Raw genomic sequence first — 15,624 nt, forward strand, 5'->3', positions numbered from 1 at the left:
AGGACACTGCCCAATTTGTTTGGCAGGCTGCTAGTCACAGAGTACACACAGCGGCCCAACATCTCTCCAAAGCAGCCCAGGACCTGCAAATGATTTCATTTGCTCAGTGATAAGGCAAAAGAGGAAGGCAGGCAAGTGCACTCTATGAAATTAACAAGACAGGGAAAGATGTGGTAGGGCATAAATCCCAAAGAGAGTTGCTGTTCTAACGCACAAGAAATAACTTGGTATTTTGACAGTCACAGCTCTAATTTTATTCATTGTATTTAACAGAATGATGTAATAAAGTAACTTTAAAATGGATGCCCTCTTGAAGAAATTAAAGAATTTTCATGATTGGTAAATTTGTTTTAGAGATTTTTACATTTATCTCTCTTTCCAGTAATGTCAGCCTGCACTAGTGTGAAATCAAAAATCCATCATGAAAACTTTGAAGGACTTGGTCCTAATCTCCAAGCCTCAGGGTTGGATTTTTTGTTTATTCATTCTCTAGGGAATAGACAAAGCAGAAGAAACTTCATGTTCTTCTAATATGTGTTCTCTCTCACAGCATTAGTTTTCACCACTTTAGTCCCAACAGGTCACCACAACTTTGCTATGTCTGAGTTTACAGTACTAGATGAAAACACATTTACATAGAGAATTCCCCATCATAAACAAATCATCTGTAGAAGGGAGGGAAAACTATCCTTTGAATTCCATCATCTAGAACTTCTGAAATGTCCCACAGCTGGTTACATCCAACCAACTGCAAAAGTGCTGACAGCAGCCTGAATCATGATTTGAGAACCTCTGCATCAGGTGTGGGACTCTAGCACCCCTTCCACTTTCAAGAGTAAATAAATAGTATTTTATTATCTTTATTGTCAGCTGTGTGTATAATCTACATTTAGAACAACTGATCCAGCTATTGTTATGAGGCTACACACAGAACTGGCCACATGCTCACATATACTACAAGTTTGAACTTATAGTCAGAAAACCATCTTTAAAAGGTAAAAAATCCTACTGCCAACCCAGCCAAAAAAAATCTCTGATTGAAGGAACTTTCAAACCTACAGGCATGCCTGTTTGAACCAATACCTTAAGAACTCCTTGTGCAGAACACATTTGATTGATATTTTACAGTAATGCCTTCTATCAAGGAAGCATCTAATGGGAACAAGTTACTATATGGACTCGAATATAGCTTGCCACATTTTTACTAGTGTTTTCAATGACCACACAAGAAATTGCCCATTAAATTTATAGACCAATTTTATGCTAATTACACTTATTACACTCCATGAGAAAACTAGGTAATTGGGTTGTTGTACTTCTATCTTTAGAAATAAATTAGAATTCCTGCTTAGTTAGAATAATTTAAAATGTCTGACTGTGCCTGTTCAAAGCATCCATTAACAAATGCTGGCTTCTACTTGACTTCCCACTGCATTAAACAGGCCATTTCTACACACAAGACAAAGCAGCTAATCAACTGGAATTGAAAATAAATATGCAGGGAGCAGGCATACAAACCGCAGCATTAAAATGCATTTGCCTTATGCCAAGATTCATTTGTAAATTCATCAAGTGTTATACTAACTAAGTCATGTTGATGCGTTTTCAAGATGGTTAACTGCTTGAAAACAGTAATATTTACAGTATAGTTCAGTGGAGTTATTCAGCAATACTCAAAAGCAGAGACTGAACAGGTAGGAGCACAGAACCATTTGTATTGCTGCAGCACTCAGGGCGGTGCTCTGGTGACAGGTGCCCCTGCCCATGGCAGGGGGATTGGAACTAGATGAGCTTTAAGGTCCCTTCCAACCCAAGCCATTCTGTGATCTAACTCTCAGATCCTTTTTACAGGTAAGGGGCTCTGATTTCAATTCTCAAGACTTCTAAAATTATGCACAGTCTCTATGTGACAATTGAGAGATCTAGGAGAGCCAGTATAACAAAGCCAAGCTGTCCAGCAGAAAATGCCAGAAAGGAGTGCAGGGACTGAGTAATTTGTGAAGATTTACTAACTCTCTGCAGGGAAACACTTCCCGCACTTTGGAAGCCTTTGTGTTCATAAACCTGAATTCTTTCCCAAGGCAGAGCAACTGAGTCTGCTCCAAACATAGGCTAATAAATAATCATACTATTATCTTAATGCCATATCTTTAGGATAGAATGTAATTTAAAACTCTGTGCTTAGCTATCTTCTAAGGGATAATAAACTTTTAGGTACAAAAAAATACCAGCCACCACACTGTAAACCAACCTGAACAGAGATGCAATCACCCAATCCATTCAGTGCTCAAAGTTTCACTTTCCATACAATGAAGATTCAGTGAGTCAGAAGGAAAAAAGAACACACACAACAAAAATAAACAAAAGAAAATTGTTCACATCTACTTGGAAAGCTCACATATAAATAAAAGAACAGATGTTTTCATTTGTTTTGTGAAAGGTGGTAATCGAAGATCAGTCATCCATGTATCAAACAAGTGCTCTACCTCTGTTGACTCAACAATGCTGTGACAGCACCGCAGCTCCTCCTGAGAATGCCTTCGAAGTTGAAGCCTGGAGGCAAAATCATGCGAGGAATGCTTTGTTTGAGATGTGATTAAAAAAATCTCTTTGCAGTAGCTCCAGCTCAGTTATTCTTTTAGAATTTCAGAAACAATTATAGGTAAAAAAAAAGTCACAGACAAAAAGTCAGGCCTGGACAAGATACTATCTAAATTTCTGTTAAGTGGATACTGAGTTCTGACTGGCTTGTATTTTGAACTTAGCTACCTATGAAGTTCAGCATTAGTTTACCAAGTAAAGCTTACTACAGCTGCTGCCTCAGAACTGCAGTATTACTCTAAGATTGGGCATCCTGCTTTTGAGTCAGAAAAGAAATTGACTGGGAATATAATCACCAAATCTGAAGTGGTACTTGATGGGAATTACATTTTTAATTCCAGAAGTGAAAGCAACTGACATTAGGAAATAACATGGAGAGTTCTGTAACAAATATATGTTCTGCATCAAATTAAAGCAATCAATAGTTCTAGAACTGGAATAAAGTAATAAATCCTCATAAAACTGAAAATAGAACACATGGTTGATGGGTTTCTCCTCAAACCAGGTCTTATGAGCTCCCAGAAAACCTATCACACCTGAGACAGGCCAGTTACCCCGAATGCATAAAATTAGCAGGATGGCTTCTGAGGTAGTGTTGGAAACAGGAAAAGGTTTAATAAAAGACAGAATAACAAAGCTGCTACAGAGAAAAACCAAGCCAGGGGCAAGAGGTCCCTGCTCCTGCTAAAACACCCACAAAAGCAGTTATTTCCTTTGTTCTCTTCCTTTTCTAGTGAATTACCTAGGCAGGACCTCTTGGCCTCTGTCCAATCAGACAGCCCCAGGTCTGAGGTGAAGTCCAAAAGGTTCTATGAGGTGTCTTCTTAGCAAATTGGGAGAGAAACTTCTGGACTTCTTGCTTTTTTAAGCAGACAAAGAATAATTTAGTCACTTCATCAACAGGGGGCACATTCCTACACACGGTAGAAAAAGAAATGGGAGACTTCAAGACATTCCTTATGTAATTTTTGGTAAGAACTGATGCCTCTGGCACCTGAATGCTACAGCAATACACACTTTGTGAAGACAAGATGATAGTACAGCTAAAAAAATGGGCACCACATATAACCATCTGTGGCTCAGTTTAGGGAGAAAACAATTTCAGGAGGAAAAAATTCCAGGGAGAAAAAACCCTCAGGGAGTACAGTGATTCCACTATCAACAAAAACCTTAAGTTACTACTTCTTATACCTGTTGCCCAGTAGATTCCCTCAGTAAATTGTTCATTTTGGCTAGTATTTCCACAGAATAAGTGGTATTTTAATATTAGGGTGCCTTACTTTAGATGTAAAAAAATCAAGGTTAGAGATTCAAACCATTTAAACCAATGCAGGTACCAAGTAAAACAATAATTTCTTTTATGTTGTAATTTGGCTAAAAGATGGTATTTTATGCAAAGGATCATAGAATGGCTTGGGTTCAGAGAAATGTTAAAGGTTGCCTTGTTCCAACCCCCTGCCACTGGCAGGGAAACCTTCTGCTAGACTAAGTTACTGCAAGCCCCATCCAGCTCGGCCTTGAACATTTCTCCAGAGATGGGACATCCACAGCTCCCCTGGGTAACCTCTTCAAGGGCCTCACCACCCTCACAGGGAATCATCTCTTCCTATTATTTAATCTAAACCCACCCCCTGTCACCTTAAAGCCATTACCCCACACACCATTAAAGTCCCTCACCAACTCTTTTGCAGCCCATTTAGTACTGGAAGGCTGCTGAAATGTATCCCATGTATTTCCATAGTTTTGGCATCTATGAAACCAGAAATTATATCAGATAGATATTATATAGATTGTATTTGAATAACAAAACCTCCTTATTTTGCAATAATTAGAAAACTTGCAAATTTTCTGGCCTATCATGAGTTTGAGGCCAAATAGAATTCCCCAGTATTCATCGTTCATTGCTTCAAAATAAGGCTCCAAACAGGAACACTTTTTCTGTGGAATTTGTCTCTTCCTTTATCAACATACTTTGTACCCCAAGACACAGCTCCAAATATTAGGGGAAACCTACATAAAGTACAAGGTGGCAAAAAATCTTGGACATCATCAGCTGCTATGATAAAACTGCATGTGCAATGTGTGTGAACAAAACATTCAGTACTGAGAAGGTGTTTGCTTAAAATCTGCCAAGATTGTCTGAAAATGAAGATAACCATCAGCCACATGAAATAGTAATCAGGCAGTTATCAAGAGACCTCAGATGGGAAAGAAAAATCAGCTAAAAAAATATATATATATATAAAGCCCTAACATTTCTAACAGGGAGAAAAAAGCAGTGAAAACCTGGTTTGATACCAAGAAGGTGCCCCTGGCATCTCAAGCTCTATGGAGCCTGAGGGAACACCCACCCCTGGCAGTGGGCTGAGAACACAGGGCTCAACAAGCACAGGTCACTCCTGGGGTGTCACATTTGGGGTCCTGCCCCAACAGCTGGGTGGATCAGCAGGTGTTAGGAACAGCCCAGGTGAGAATGCAGCCACACCATCCACATCTCCTCAGGTGACGGATGCACACAGGAATATATTCTGAGAAGGGTGGGCTCATACCACTGAAACCTCCTGGTAAAGGGACAGGGGTGAGCATTTACCTGCAAATTTGAGAGTATGTGTGGGGGCTGTGGGGGTTGCTATAGGAGTATGTTTAGGTATGTGAAGGTGTTTACTAAGGTTTTGTAAGGGTCTAGTAGTCATTTATCTGTTATATTGCTGCTATTAATCCTGCATGCATAGTTCACAGACTAACAGTCAATCACAAGCTATCAATAAGTCAACAAATCACTTCAATTTTAACTTGATTTAAGTAAGGCACGAGCTGTTTTTCCCTTACAAGCAGCAAATGCACCCCTTCAGTGTCTTCTGCTTCACTCTTATATGTAGCCTTCAACTAAACTTACCTATCTCAGGTTTTTATTTTTCTTTTCCTTTTCTTTCACTTGAAGGCATTCAAGATATTCAGGAAATCACACTTGCTTCAGTACTCAGACTGATTCCAATCAAAGGACTACAATAATTGCACTTCTCCAAAGTAACAGCTCCAAATCCTGGGCAAAAATGGACCACGTCTTTGAAAAGTGCATATTAAATCTCTGGGTTAGACAAATGAAAACTTCAGAGGTTTAACATACATGCTAGCCTTCTAAAAAGTGGCTTCTTAAAGATGCTCTAATGAATTTAATCCCTGAGATCAGGTTTTTGCTTCAGAAAATTCCAATTAAAAACCATATGAAAGATTGGTGTGTTTCTCCCCCTGCAACTGAAAGCTCAGTATTAGCTCATAGTTTTTCCAAAAAACATTAAAAGAGTGTCATTCATATTTTTCTTTTTTAAACAGTGTAAAGAAATACAGCTAAATTTAATTTTGTATGGTTCACTTTTGTACTTCTGCTGATGACATTTTTATAAATTAGAGGTAATGAAGAATCCTCTCTCATGTTTTAACTTCACAGATTCTTAGTCTTGAAAGTACAGGCTCTCATTCCTTTATCCTAAACAGACTTGAATAAAACTATACATTGACAGATCTTGTAACCAAAGATCCAGACCAAGCATACTCACTGATCTGTGACTCAAATTCTAAAATAAAAATACTCATGTTCATTAAGTGCAACCATGCTTCTTCTAAACTTATTTTTATTTTATTTATGGGCTCCTAGCTTTTGATTAATCAAAATAATTATCTCCTTGAATTCTTTTCTCATTCTGTATTCAGGAGAAAAATATTCTGTATTATACATAAAGCTTTTTAAGTTAACTAAGCTTACAAGAGACATTATGTCACCTTCACAACTACTTTTTAGAACTTAGTCACTCTGAAAAAGCTGACTCTCAGCATACAAAGTACTAGGCTAGCAAGTGGCAAAAGTGTTCTTCTCCATTACAATTTTAGAAAGCCATAAAGACTTAAATGTGAAAAGGAATTAAAATGAAACAGAGTCTTGTAACAAAAACATTTCTTCATAGTAAACTAAGTGTTTTCAAAGTTACTTATTCAAGCAACTAGGAGTAACCTAGAACTTCAAGAGGTGCTACAGAAAAAACCCTATAATTGCAGTTTAAAGCTCCCACAAAAGGCAGGTATTCAAACACAGACAGGGAAATTAACACCTTATTGCTTGTTACATGTTCCCTAATTCCAACCCACACTGCTCCAATGCCATTTTTACTACTCCTTACTTCTATTACTCCCCAGCCCTTTTTCAAATTAATAGAATATCTACACCTTTTTTCCCCCCAAGGGCTAGGAGGAAAGCTACGTATCTTTTCTCCCTGTTCAGAAGATGCTTCCCCACTACCAAAACACTTTACTATTTATGTATGCCATCTATGAAATATGAAATCAAAGAACTGGAAATCCTTCCTTTTCACCACAACTTGAATACTTCAAAGGAGCACAGCAGGAGCACTTGTCCAATTAACATTTACCCAGCACATTCCACCTCCTCATTTACTTAACAAGTCTGAGTCACAACCACCAGCTCAAGCGATTGGAAATTAACCTACTAAAGCAGGGATTTATAAAGTTACATTAATTTGATGCATAACTTCACAGAAACCTACATCTGGGAAACCAGAGATTCCTCCAGAAACAAGGGGACTTTATTTAAGCCAGAGAAGACCTCTAGAGTGATGCAGTATTTTGTACCAAATCCACTGATGGAGTATTAAAAAAACAGAAGCGTTCACAGAAACAAGCTCTTGTTTTAGTCTTTCGAGAGTTTTAAAGGTTGTCACACCATTTAGAGTCTCTCCCCCGTTTTCCAGCAGAATCACTGTTCTTTTCTAGGAAAAGAAAAAATGAACTAATTTCTCTCAAATAATTAGGGGTTAGGCTTGCAAGCAAAAAAGGACAGAATATTCTGGCCCTCCTTCTCATGACTTGTCCATTCTCTGCCCATTTTTTATTCAAAGTCAAAACCTGGTCAATAAAATAACCCCCCAAAACACGACCTTACAGATGGGAAGACTTCTGCCTACCTGGCCTGTTGGGTTTGTGCTATGCACAAGTTCTGTCAAACTCCACCTGGTGGTTAATCTTAAAAAAGCCTAGGAAATAAATTTTAAAAGACTTTAGCTCCACCAGGATTGATATACCACTCAGATACTAGGACAAAAATTATGGAACTGAATATTTGGTTGTATAGACTTCATCCTTTCTGTTTCTCCACAACTCTATGAGTGCTACAATCAAGCAAAATCTCTGGGCAGGTATTTTTTCTAAACCTCTCATATTAATGGGTCATAGTTGCAATTAATATAAATTTCTGGTAATGCTGTTATAGACAGGAAAAGTCATAGCTCCATGGCACAGCTAAAGAGAAAATGACTCTTCTTGCTCTTTAGCCTCTGACATAGAAAAGTGGGAAGTAATGTGTAAGTGTAATTTTCAACTAACATTTACATAACGTATCACTTAATTATTCAAATATCTTATATTTTTTTACCCATACTTCCCAACTCATAAAAACCGTAATAATTTATATCTTTGTCTTTGCTGATAATTTCTATTATAGGCTGTCTCATAAATACACCCGCTACCATTCTTTACTTTTATAATACACTAGTATTTATTATAATCTACTATCCTTGAGAAATAATTTAAAAATGCATTCAAGACATGTAAACCATACCTGGAGCAGCCTGTGATGCTGAAATGCTGAAGAAGGCATTATTTTTGAAAATAGTAAATTTAATAAAAAATTGAGAGTTGCTCAACTCAAAGACTTGAGAGAGCAAACTGCTCAAATATTTATCTAGAAAGAAAAAATTAACACCATTTCACACAGATAATGCTGTGGCACAATACAAAACCTCAAATTAGAGTACTTTATTATCATTTCAGGATGTCATCACTAAATAAGCACAAGTGAAGACTGTCTGCAATTAAAACTTTTATAGAAGTTTCAAGACAATTATTATTCTGAAGAACAACTATTTTTTTCCTGTTTTAAGAAGTCCTTCTATTTTTGCCAGATCTCCAAATGAAACTGTTGCAGAACCTCGCTGGGCTGGTTTTGCCTAAGGAAGAAAAAAAAAACAAACCATATAGGGCTAATTTTAAATAAAAATGTTTTATAAAAAAAACTTTTAAAACATCACTTACTTAAATAGTACCTTCAAAGAGAAAATAACAGCTTCACATTACCTGTGACTCATGGTATTTCCAGCCAATCATGTAGTAGATCTGAAAGGTGGCAGGTACAGAGCCATTGCTGTTTCCGTACATTTCTGTTAGGGCAGGAAGGGAGAGAGAGAAGGTACAGGCTGTCAGCACCAGGAAACACTCAGTTCTCAGAACATCAGAACTGAGCGTGACATATTCATCATAATGACTCCTGGTGAAAGATTTGGGACAATAAAAATATCTCATACTGGTGCATCAATGTAGTTCAAATCCTGGCATTATAATTGAGGTTAAAAATAGCTTATGATAATGGCATTTTGTTCTGGAGTATTTGGGGTTTTTGGTTTTGCTTTGGGTTTGTTTAGGTTTCTGGAGTTTTTTTTACACAAAAGTCATAAAAAAAGACACAGAAAAAATATTCTTAAAGTCATTTTACATGAACCCATTACTCTCAAATACTGACCTTGGTATATTGCAGCAGCTGCCAGCATTGTCTCCCTGTGCAGCAGAGGTTTTCTATTCCAAGAGCAATTACTCTCCCCCATACCTAAAAATATGTTTTAGCTTTAAGGAAAAGAAGATATTGCACATGCCATGAGTTAAGGTCATGCACTAAGGACAGATTCTTACAAAACCAAAGTACAGAATCCTCTGTTATTCAGTGTAAGAGAGAACATACCACAGAGATCATTAGGTGAGTTTCTTATGTGTAAGAATCCAAAACTTTTAACCTCCTATGCTTTGCAATTTACAGTTTGCATTGCTAGGAATCATTTCAAAAGATTACTTCTTCAGCTTGAGTCTTTGAACATTTAGGCTTTTAAGTATAACTAATTTTAAGAATGAGTACAAAGGGTTTATTCAGACACATGACTTTATTGTTTTAACAGATAATCATTAAAATTACTAGTCCAAGAGATTTAGAATACAAAATAAAGTAACCACAATTCTAATCTTTTTAATCACTTACTGCATCTGAACGTTTCTGCTCAGAATAAAAGTTGCCTTTCCATTAAGGAATTACTCCATACAGCAGTCGATCCAGCTAAGAAATGCCCTGAGTTGCTGTCAGTAACAACAGACTGCATGTGAATGACTGCTTTACAATCCATGACAAATGCTATCAGAATATTAACAAAATCGTTACTCAATTGTTTGCTGCTCCTCAGCAGATTCCAAATTAAGGATGTATTTACTCTCATTCCAAAGCAGTTTGCTGATTGCCCTGGTAATTAGAAAGGCTCACAGGAAAAGTCAGTGTGTGGGATATGGACTTCTGTCTCCCTTTAAGGGTTTTTCTGCACCTTACACTGAACAGGCTCATGCAGAACAGGAACCCCAGGGAAGCAGAATATTCATAGCAGACCATGAAGTAGCAAATCTTTGACTTGTGCTTCCCAACAAAAATCTCCTGACGGGCATAATCTCCTGACTAACTAGAAAGCAGGAAAAAACCTAATGCTTCCCCTGTTGCAGTAAGATTTATTTGTATTTTTTTAAGAAAGAAATTCTTTGTGATGAAGATGGCGAAACACTGGCTCAGGTTGCTAAGAGAGGTAGTGGATGACCCACATCACATCCAAGACCAGGTCAGATGGAGCTCTGAGCAACCTGATCGAGTTCAAGATGTCTTTGCTCACTGCAGAGAGTTGGACTAGATGGCCTTTAAAAGTTCTTTCCAACCCACACTAGTCTATGATTTAGAGTTAAGAAACACACAGTAAAACAGTTCTGTGTCTGGTCCACTGATACAAGAAAACATTTATGTTTCCACAAAGAATATACTTGCCTTGTAAGTCTTCCATAACCTCAAATAACCCTGGGTAATTCACTTGGATTTCATCAGTATCCTAGAAGAATTGAGAAGTTCAATTTTAGAGCATATCAAACTAAACCAATAGCATTATTTCAACCTTGCTGTACTACCAAACTATTCCCTGCCATGGCAGGAGGGTTGGAACTAGATGATTTCTGAAGTCCCTTCCAACCCAAACCATTCTACAATTCTATTCATCTGCCTCTTCTGCTCAAATCACGTATTTCTAGGAAGCATGTACTATTTTAACATTTCTAAAAAGTTTTGCTTAGTAGCCCAAATGCAATCAAATTTTAATTTAAATGCCATTATCTTCTTCTTGGTTTTAGAAGAAAGAGCAAGTGTCTATAATTTTTTCATGCAGGTCTAACATTCTCTGACATTTCTCCAAGAAAACCATCCAAAATCTACTGGGCCATGAGCCAAAGATACACTTCAGTTGGTTCCATTATCACCACAAAGCCAAAAACAGTGGCAGTCCAGGCTATTTCTGCAGCCTGTTCAGCAAGGTGCACCAAATGCAGAAGAAAGCAGTATGTTATTACTACATTAGCAAACTGTGATTTTCATATTCCAGCAGCTCTGACGTTCTGGCTCGTTCTCCCTGATGGCTCTCTTACTTATAATTACCACAGTGAGGGTGTTAAAGCCAGCCCTGGACAGCAGATGTCCCAGATCGGCGACGGCGGTGAAGGGCGACACGTGAGGAGAGAAACCCCCTTCCCTCTCCAGCTCCGCCAGCTGCAGGGAGCAGCGCAGCTCGTACAGAGTGTCCCCCCCAAACATGGCTCCGATGAACACTCCGTTGGGCTTGAGCACCTGGTGGATCTGCAACGCACAAACACACAGCTCACGGCTTTGCTACGTGAAGCCTACATAACTAAGTGGTTCTTTTATCTTAAAGAACTCAGAAGTAATCATTGTTAAGAGCTGTGACAGACTTTTAATATTGACTGTATTCTGCAGGGCAAGCTGTGACACAGCTTCTGGTCACACTGCAAACAAATACTCTGGTTGAAGAGAGACTATTTTCTATTCTTAAGAATAAATCCTCAGAAATTACACTTAGTCAGGAAATATGGAACAAACTGTAGAAATTGAGGGTAAAACTATTTTCAGCACAATACTCCTAAAATAATATTCTAAATTAATTTACTTATAAAAGGAGGGTAGATTAAGGCAAGTATGCTATTTACTTTTACTTTCTGAGAGCTGCAAAAGCACTTTTTAATGGTTTGATTTAAGAGAAATTAAGAGTTTAATTTCCAGTACTCTGCACTTGAGACAATAGAGTAATGCCATTTTTATTATACCTACAATTATTTATTATTGACTTGCCAAAACAGCAATATCATAATTCAAACACCAAGGCTGACAAGCTGCTTTCTGGTCTCCTAAGTTCTAGCCCTCTTCCTACTGAGAAGGCAAATAAATTAATGCTTTCTAATTTCTTTAAGAGTTGGAAATTATCTCTGCTTTAGACATCCAGAAGAGCCTGATTATATAACCAGGCTAACAAGACAGCAAGCATTTCCAATGCCTTTGAAAAAAATATTTTCCATAGAATTTAATGATGTATTAATCAAGCTACCTTTTCTGTGCTAGTAAAAAAGCCTTTAATTGACAGGTAAGAAAATTAGGCAGTTAAAGGCAGTTTCCATTAGTTAAAGACAACACAGAAAATCATGAAAGCTGGCCAAGAAGCCCAGTTCCCTTGCCATTGTGAGACAGTGTCAGTTATATTTACTGTGGGAGAAAATATTTGACCCTTCATAGAATACTTAAATTCCAGTGAAAATTCTGTATTTCTTTCAAAGTTTTTTTAATAAGTACTGAATGCATTTCAACTGATTTTTATTATTTCAGTGACAGTAGGGTAGTCCTATTCCTACCAACAGGTGATAGGACAGCACTGCAAGGACTGATCAATTTGAAATAAATGAAAAAACACATTCCTTGTTCTTGCACCACGTTTTTTGATTTGACTAAAGTTTACACCAGCAGGAAAGAGCTGAAGTAACCCAAAATAACCAAATCTGCTAGTGAAAAAAACCTATTTTTCTGTCCTCAACAAGTATTTGCTTTATGCCAATATCAAAAAGCCTTGGTCAAAGCTGTATTGCAAAATAAACAGCTGAGACATACAAATAACTCAAACTCCATAAAGCAGCTCTGGAGAAGTGTAGTATTTTACTACAAATAGTAAGAGCTAACAATAAAAATCAATAGCACTGTCTCAGGTGACATTAGTTACCTGCTGTGGAGAATCCAAATATTGTACAAGTATGTTGTTTCAGTTATTTTTTCCAAATTGATCTGAGGGAGCAAATAGCAATATCAGCTAATGCTCCTCAAACTGCAAAAAGTATTGCAAAAAATACTTGTGTGCAACATGAGTTGTGTGCCTCTTATTTAAAGAAGACCTGGAAATAGAGAGTGCTCTCAATGCAAGTAATGGCAAGTGCTAAGTTAGAGTATTAAAAACCAATTTCTTACCTCTTTGAAAGCTTTAGGAAGGTCATTCACCCAATGTAAACTGAAATAACAGAAGTGTACATTTTATAATTTCAGATTAAATCAAATGCCAGTATCTACCTAATTAGCTGAGTAAGTTTCAGGAGCCAAAACCACAAACTGATTTCTGAAGGTGTGACCATGCTGAAACACCTGCTTGAAACTGATACCAAACAAGAACAGAAATTTATCCACACAGAGCTTCTTTTTGGTCAGAAAACACAAATCTTGGAGACTAGTTTGTCAAAATGCAGGAAAGAGAGAAGCTCCAAGTGTTTTGAAGGAAATGAAACAAAACAGGAAGAATCACCAGGACAGCAGTTTTTCCTAATGCATGCTCATATTAACTATGCAAGTACTTTTACTGCTTTTTAATGGACTAGTAATCTTTGTTGGATTTATTTTCTTAAAGCTATTCTGAAAAGAACATTATTAACAACTTAAACAAAACAAAATAAATGAATCATGAATACATACCTTAAGCTGCTGACAACAAGATCAAATGTATCTTCTTTGAAAGGAAGGAATTCCTCATCAGCTACGACCCTGACCGTCGGGATTTCAGATTCCACAGCATTTTTCTAATGTTGGGTTGGAAGAAAAACAGCTCATCAAAACCACACTTCTTTTGCTTTCCTGTATTACAGTTTTCAAGCACTTTAGCATGCAAAAAGCTACTTACTAAAGCATTCTCTGCGATATCAACTTGAATAAGTTTTTCAACTGTTTCCTGAAATAAAATTTTAAAAGTCGATTAAATATGTGAATTATTTTGTAAATGGACATAAGTAATTTTTTGGCACTTACACCTATTTATAATAAATTAGAAAGAATCTTTCCCACTCTTGATAGAAGCTTTATATAAAGTGCAAAGCACTTTTCCCCACACAATGTGGCACCTGCTCCCAGGGAGAACAGCTGAGGCAGAAGTGGTAACAGAAAACACATTCTGTAATTTTAGGCATAAGTTTAGTTAAACATAAACCATGGATTAACAGCCAAGGAAGCACCTTTACTTACAGAGTGGTTCATGAATGGTAAACTGTTAATGGCTTCAAAGCCTCCACAATGACACTTCTCTTTAACAGCTAACTGTAGCCAATAGATTCACCAAAAAACCAGGAATATTCCTATCCAAAACTAAAGGTTAACTGTACTATAATTGATAACTTTCCTTGCACATTTGTCCAGTTTTCAGTGGCAATAAATGAAGAACAGCCTGCACAATATGCAGCTTTGAACTATAACTACAGGTATATGGGTACAGGGGGGGCAAGATTTACCTCATCAAGACTCAGATGATCGTCTTGAGTTGTAACAGAGCCCTATTTGAAAGGGAGGTATACTTATGACCTTCCTTTAAACACTTTTAAGTATGAAGAGAACAGTACCTTGTTTAAGTGCTGAGCTATGTAACCTCTTCCAGAGCCAACGTCCAAAGCAAGAGGAAACGTTCTAAAGGATAAGATCAGCAATACAGAACATAACCAAGTGGTACAATATTTTTAATTTTAGAGCTGCTAATCTCTAAGGGCCTTATTGAACTCAGCCCACCGAGCATCCTTCTGCGGTACCTCGGGGAAAGGCACTCCAAGGCCTGCAGCGATCTCCCCAGGGCTCCCACGGCCTGGGGATGAGGGGAGGGCGCGGGACAAGGCGGGGCTTACCTGGTGATGTCAAACACCCGGTCCGCGATCCTGCCGCCGACCTGGGGGGAGAGCCGGCGGTCAGAATCACAGGATCAATGAGGCTGGAAAAGACCTCTGAGATCATCAAGCACAACCTATTAGTAAATAGCACCTTGTCAACTAAACCGTGGCCACTAAACCATGGTCAACTAAACTGAGTGCCACGTCCAGTCTTTCATTAAACACCTCCAGGGACGGTAACTCCACCACCTCCCTGGGCAGCCCATTCCAATGTCTGATTACTCTTCTCTGTGAAGAAATTCCTAATGTCCAACCTAAACTTCCCCTGGCAAAGCTTGAGACGATGTCTTCTTATCCTGTCGCTGGCTGCCTAAGAAAAGAGACCGACCTCCACCTGCCTACAACCTCCATCCAGGGAGTTGTAGAGAGTGATAAGGCGACCCCTGAGCCTTCCTTTCTCCAGACTGAACAGCCCAGCTCTCTCAGAGGCCTTGTGCTCCAGCCCCTTCACCAGCCCCGCTGCCCTCCTCTGGACCCGCTCCAGCTTCTCAATATCGTCCCTGAGCTGCGGGGCCCAGAACCGGCCACAGCACCTGCCAGCGCCCCCGGCCCCGCACCTCCTCCCTCAGGTAATCGCACTTGGCGGGCTCGGCCTGCAGCGCCGCCCAGTTCTTCTGCTTCCGCTTCAGCCGGCGGTCGAACGGGTTCAGCGCTCCCGAGCCCGGCGAGAATCCGGCGGGAGGAGGAGGCGAAGCGGCGGCGGCGGCCCTTGCCGGCAGCGCCCACAGCGAGCGGCGCCATCGCGCGCTCAGCGCCGCCCGGGCCAGGCCCCGCATCGGCTCGGCCTGGCGCGCCCCTCTGCGCGTGCGCCGTGCGGGCGGGAGAGCCGTGTCCCGCCGCGGCCGCCGTAGCGCCGCCGGA

The 15,624-nt window shown here is 39.0% G+C and overlaps 1 protein-coding gene across 2 annotated transcripts; it reads right to left on the reverse strand.

Annotated features, from left to right (window-relative positions):
• Positions 1-8,412: 8,412 nt before the first annotated feature.
• NDUFAF5 (NADH:ubiquinone oxidoreductase complex assembly factor 5) lies at positions 8,413-15,560 on the reverse strand. Of its 2 annotated transcripts, none has more exons than XM_053939471.1 (11): positions 15,343-15,560; positions 14,722-14,762; positions 14,446-14,509; positions 13,737-13,784; positions 13,532-13,635; positions 13,037-13,076; positions 11,171-11,368; positions 10,514-10,574; positions 9,188-9,271; positions 8,746-8,828; positions 8,413-8,618 (listed from the first exon to the last, which is right to left on the reverse strand). In XM_053939471.1, the coding sequence occupies exons 1-11, from the start codon at positions 15,502-15,504 to the stop codon at positions 8,532-8,534; spliced, it is 972 nt and encodes a 323-aa protein (XP_053795446.1). In that variant the 5' UTR covers positions 15,505-15,560; the 3' UTR covers positions 8,413-8,531. The 2 variants fall into 2 exon arrangements, with proteins under 2 accessions (XP_053795446.1, XP_053795445.1); XM_053939470.1 differs by having other exon boundaries at positions 15,321-15,560.
• Between the last annotated feature and the right edge of the window lie 64 nt (positions 15,561-15,624).

Source organism: Vidua chalybeata, chromosome 3 (genome assembly GCF_026979565.1).
Source record: "Vidua chalybeata isolate OUT-0048 chromosome 3, bVidCha1 merged haplotype, whole genome shotgun sequence".
NCBI classification, from domain to species: Eukaryota; Metazoa; Chordata; class Aves; order Passeriformes; family Viduidae; genus Vidua; species Vidua chalybeata.

What these genes read in the sequence shown, in the direction of transcription:
- NDUFAF5 (XM_053939470.1), bottom strand. Translation starts at nt 15,539, where the DNA reads ATGCGGGGCCTGGCCCGGGCGGCGCTGAGCGCGCGATGGCGCCGCTCG. An exon ending in GCGATTACCTGAGGGAGGAG is followed by an intron (nt 14,763 to 15,320) that starts GTGCGGGGCCGG and finishes CTCTCCCCCCAG; the next exon opens with GTCGGCGGCAGGATCGCGGA. An exon ending in ATATCGCAGAGAATGCTTTA is followed by an intron (nt 13,636 to 13,736) that starts GTAAGTAGCTTT and finishes ACCCAACATTAG; the next exon opens with AAAAATGCTGTGGAATCTGA.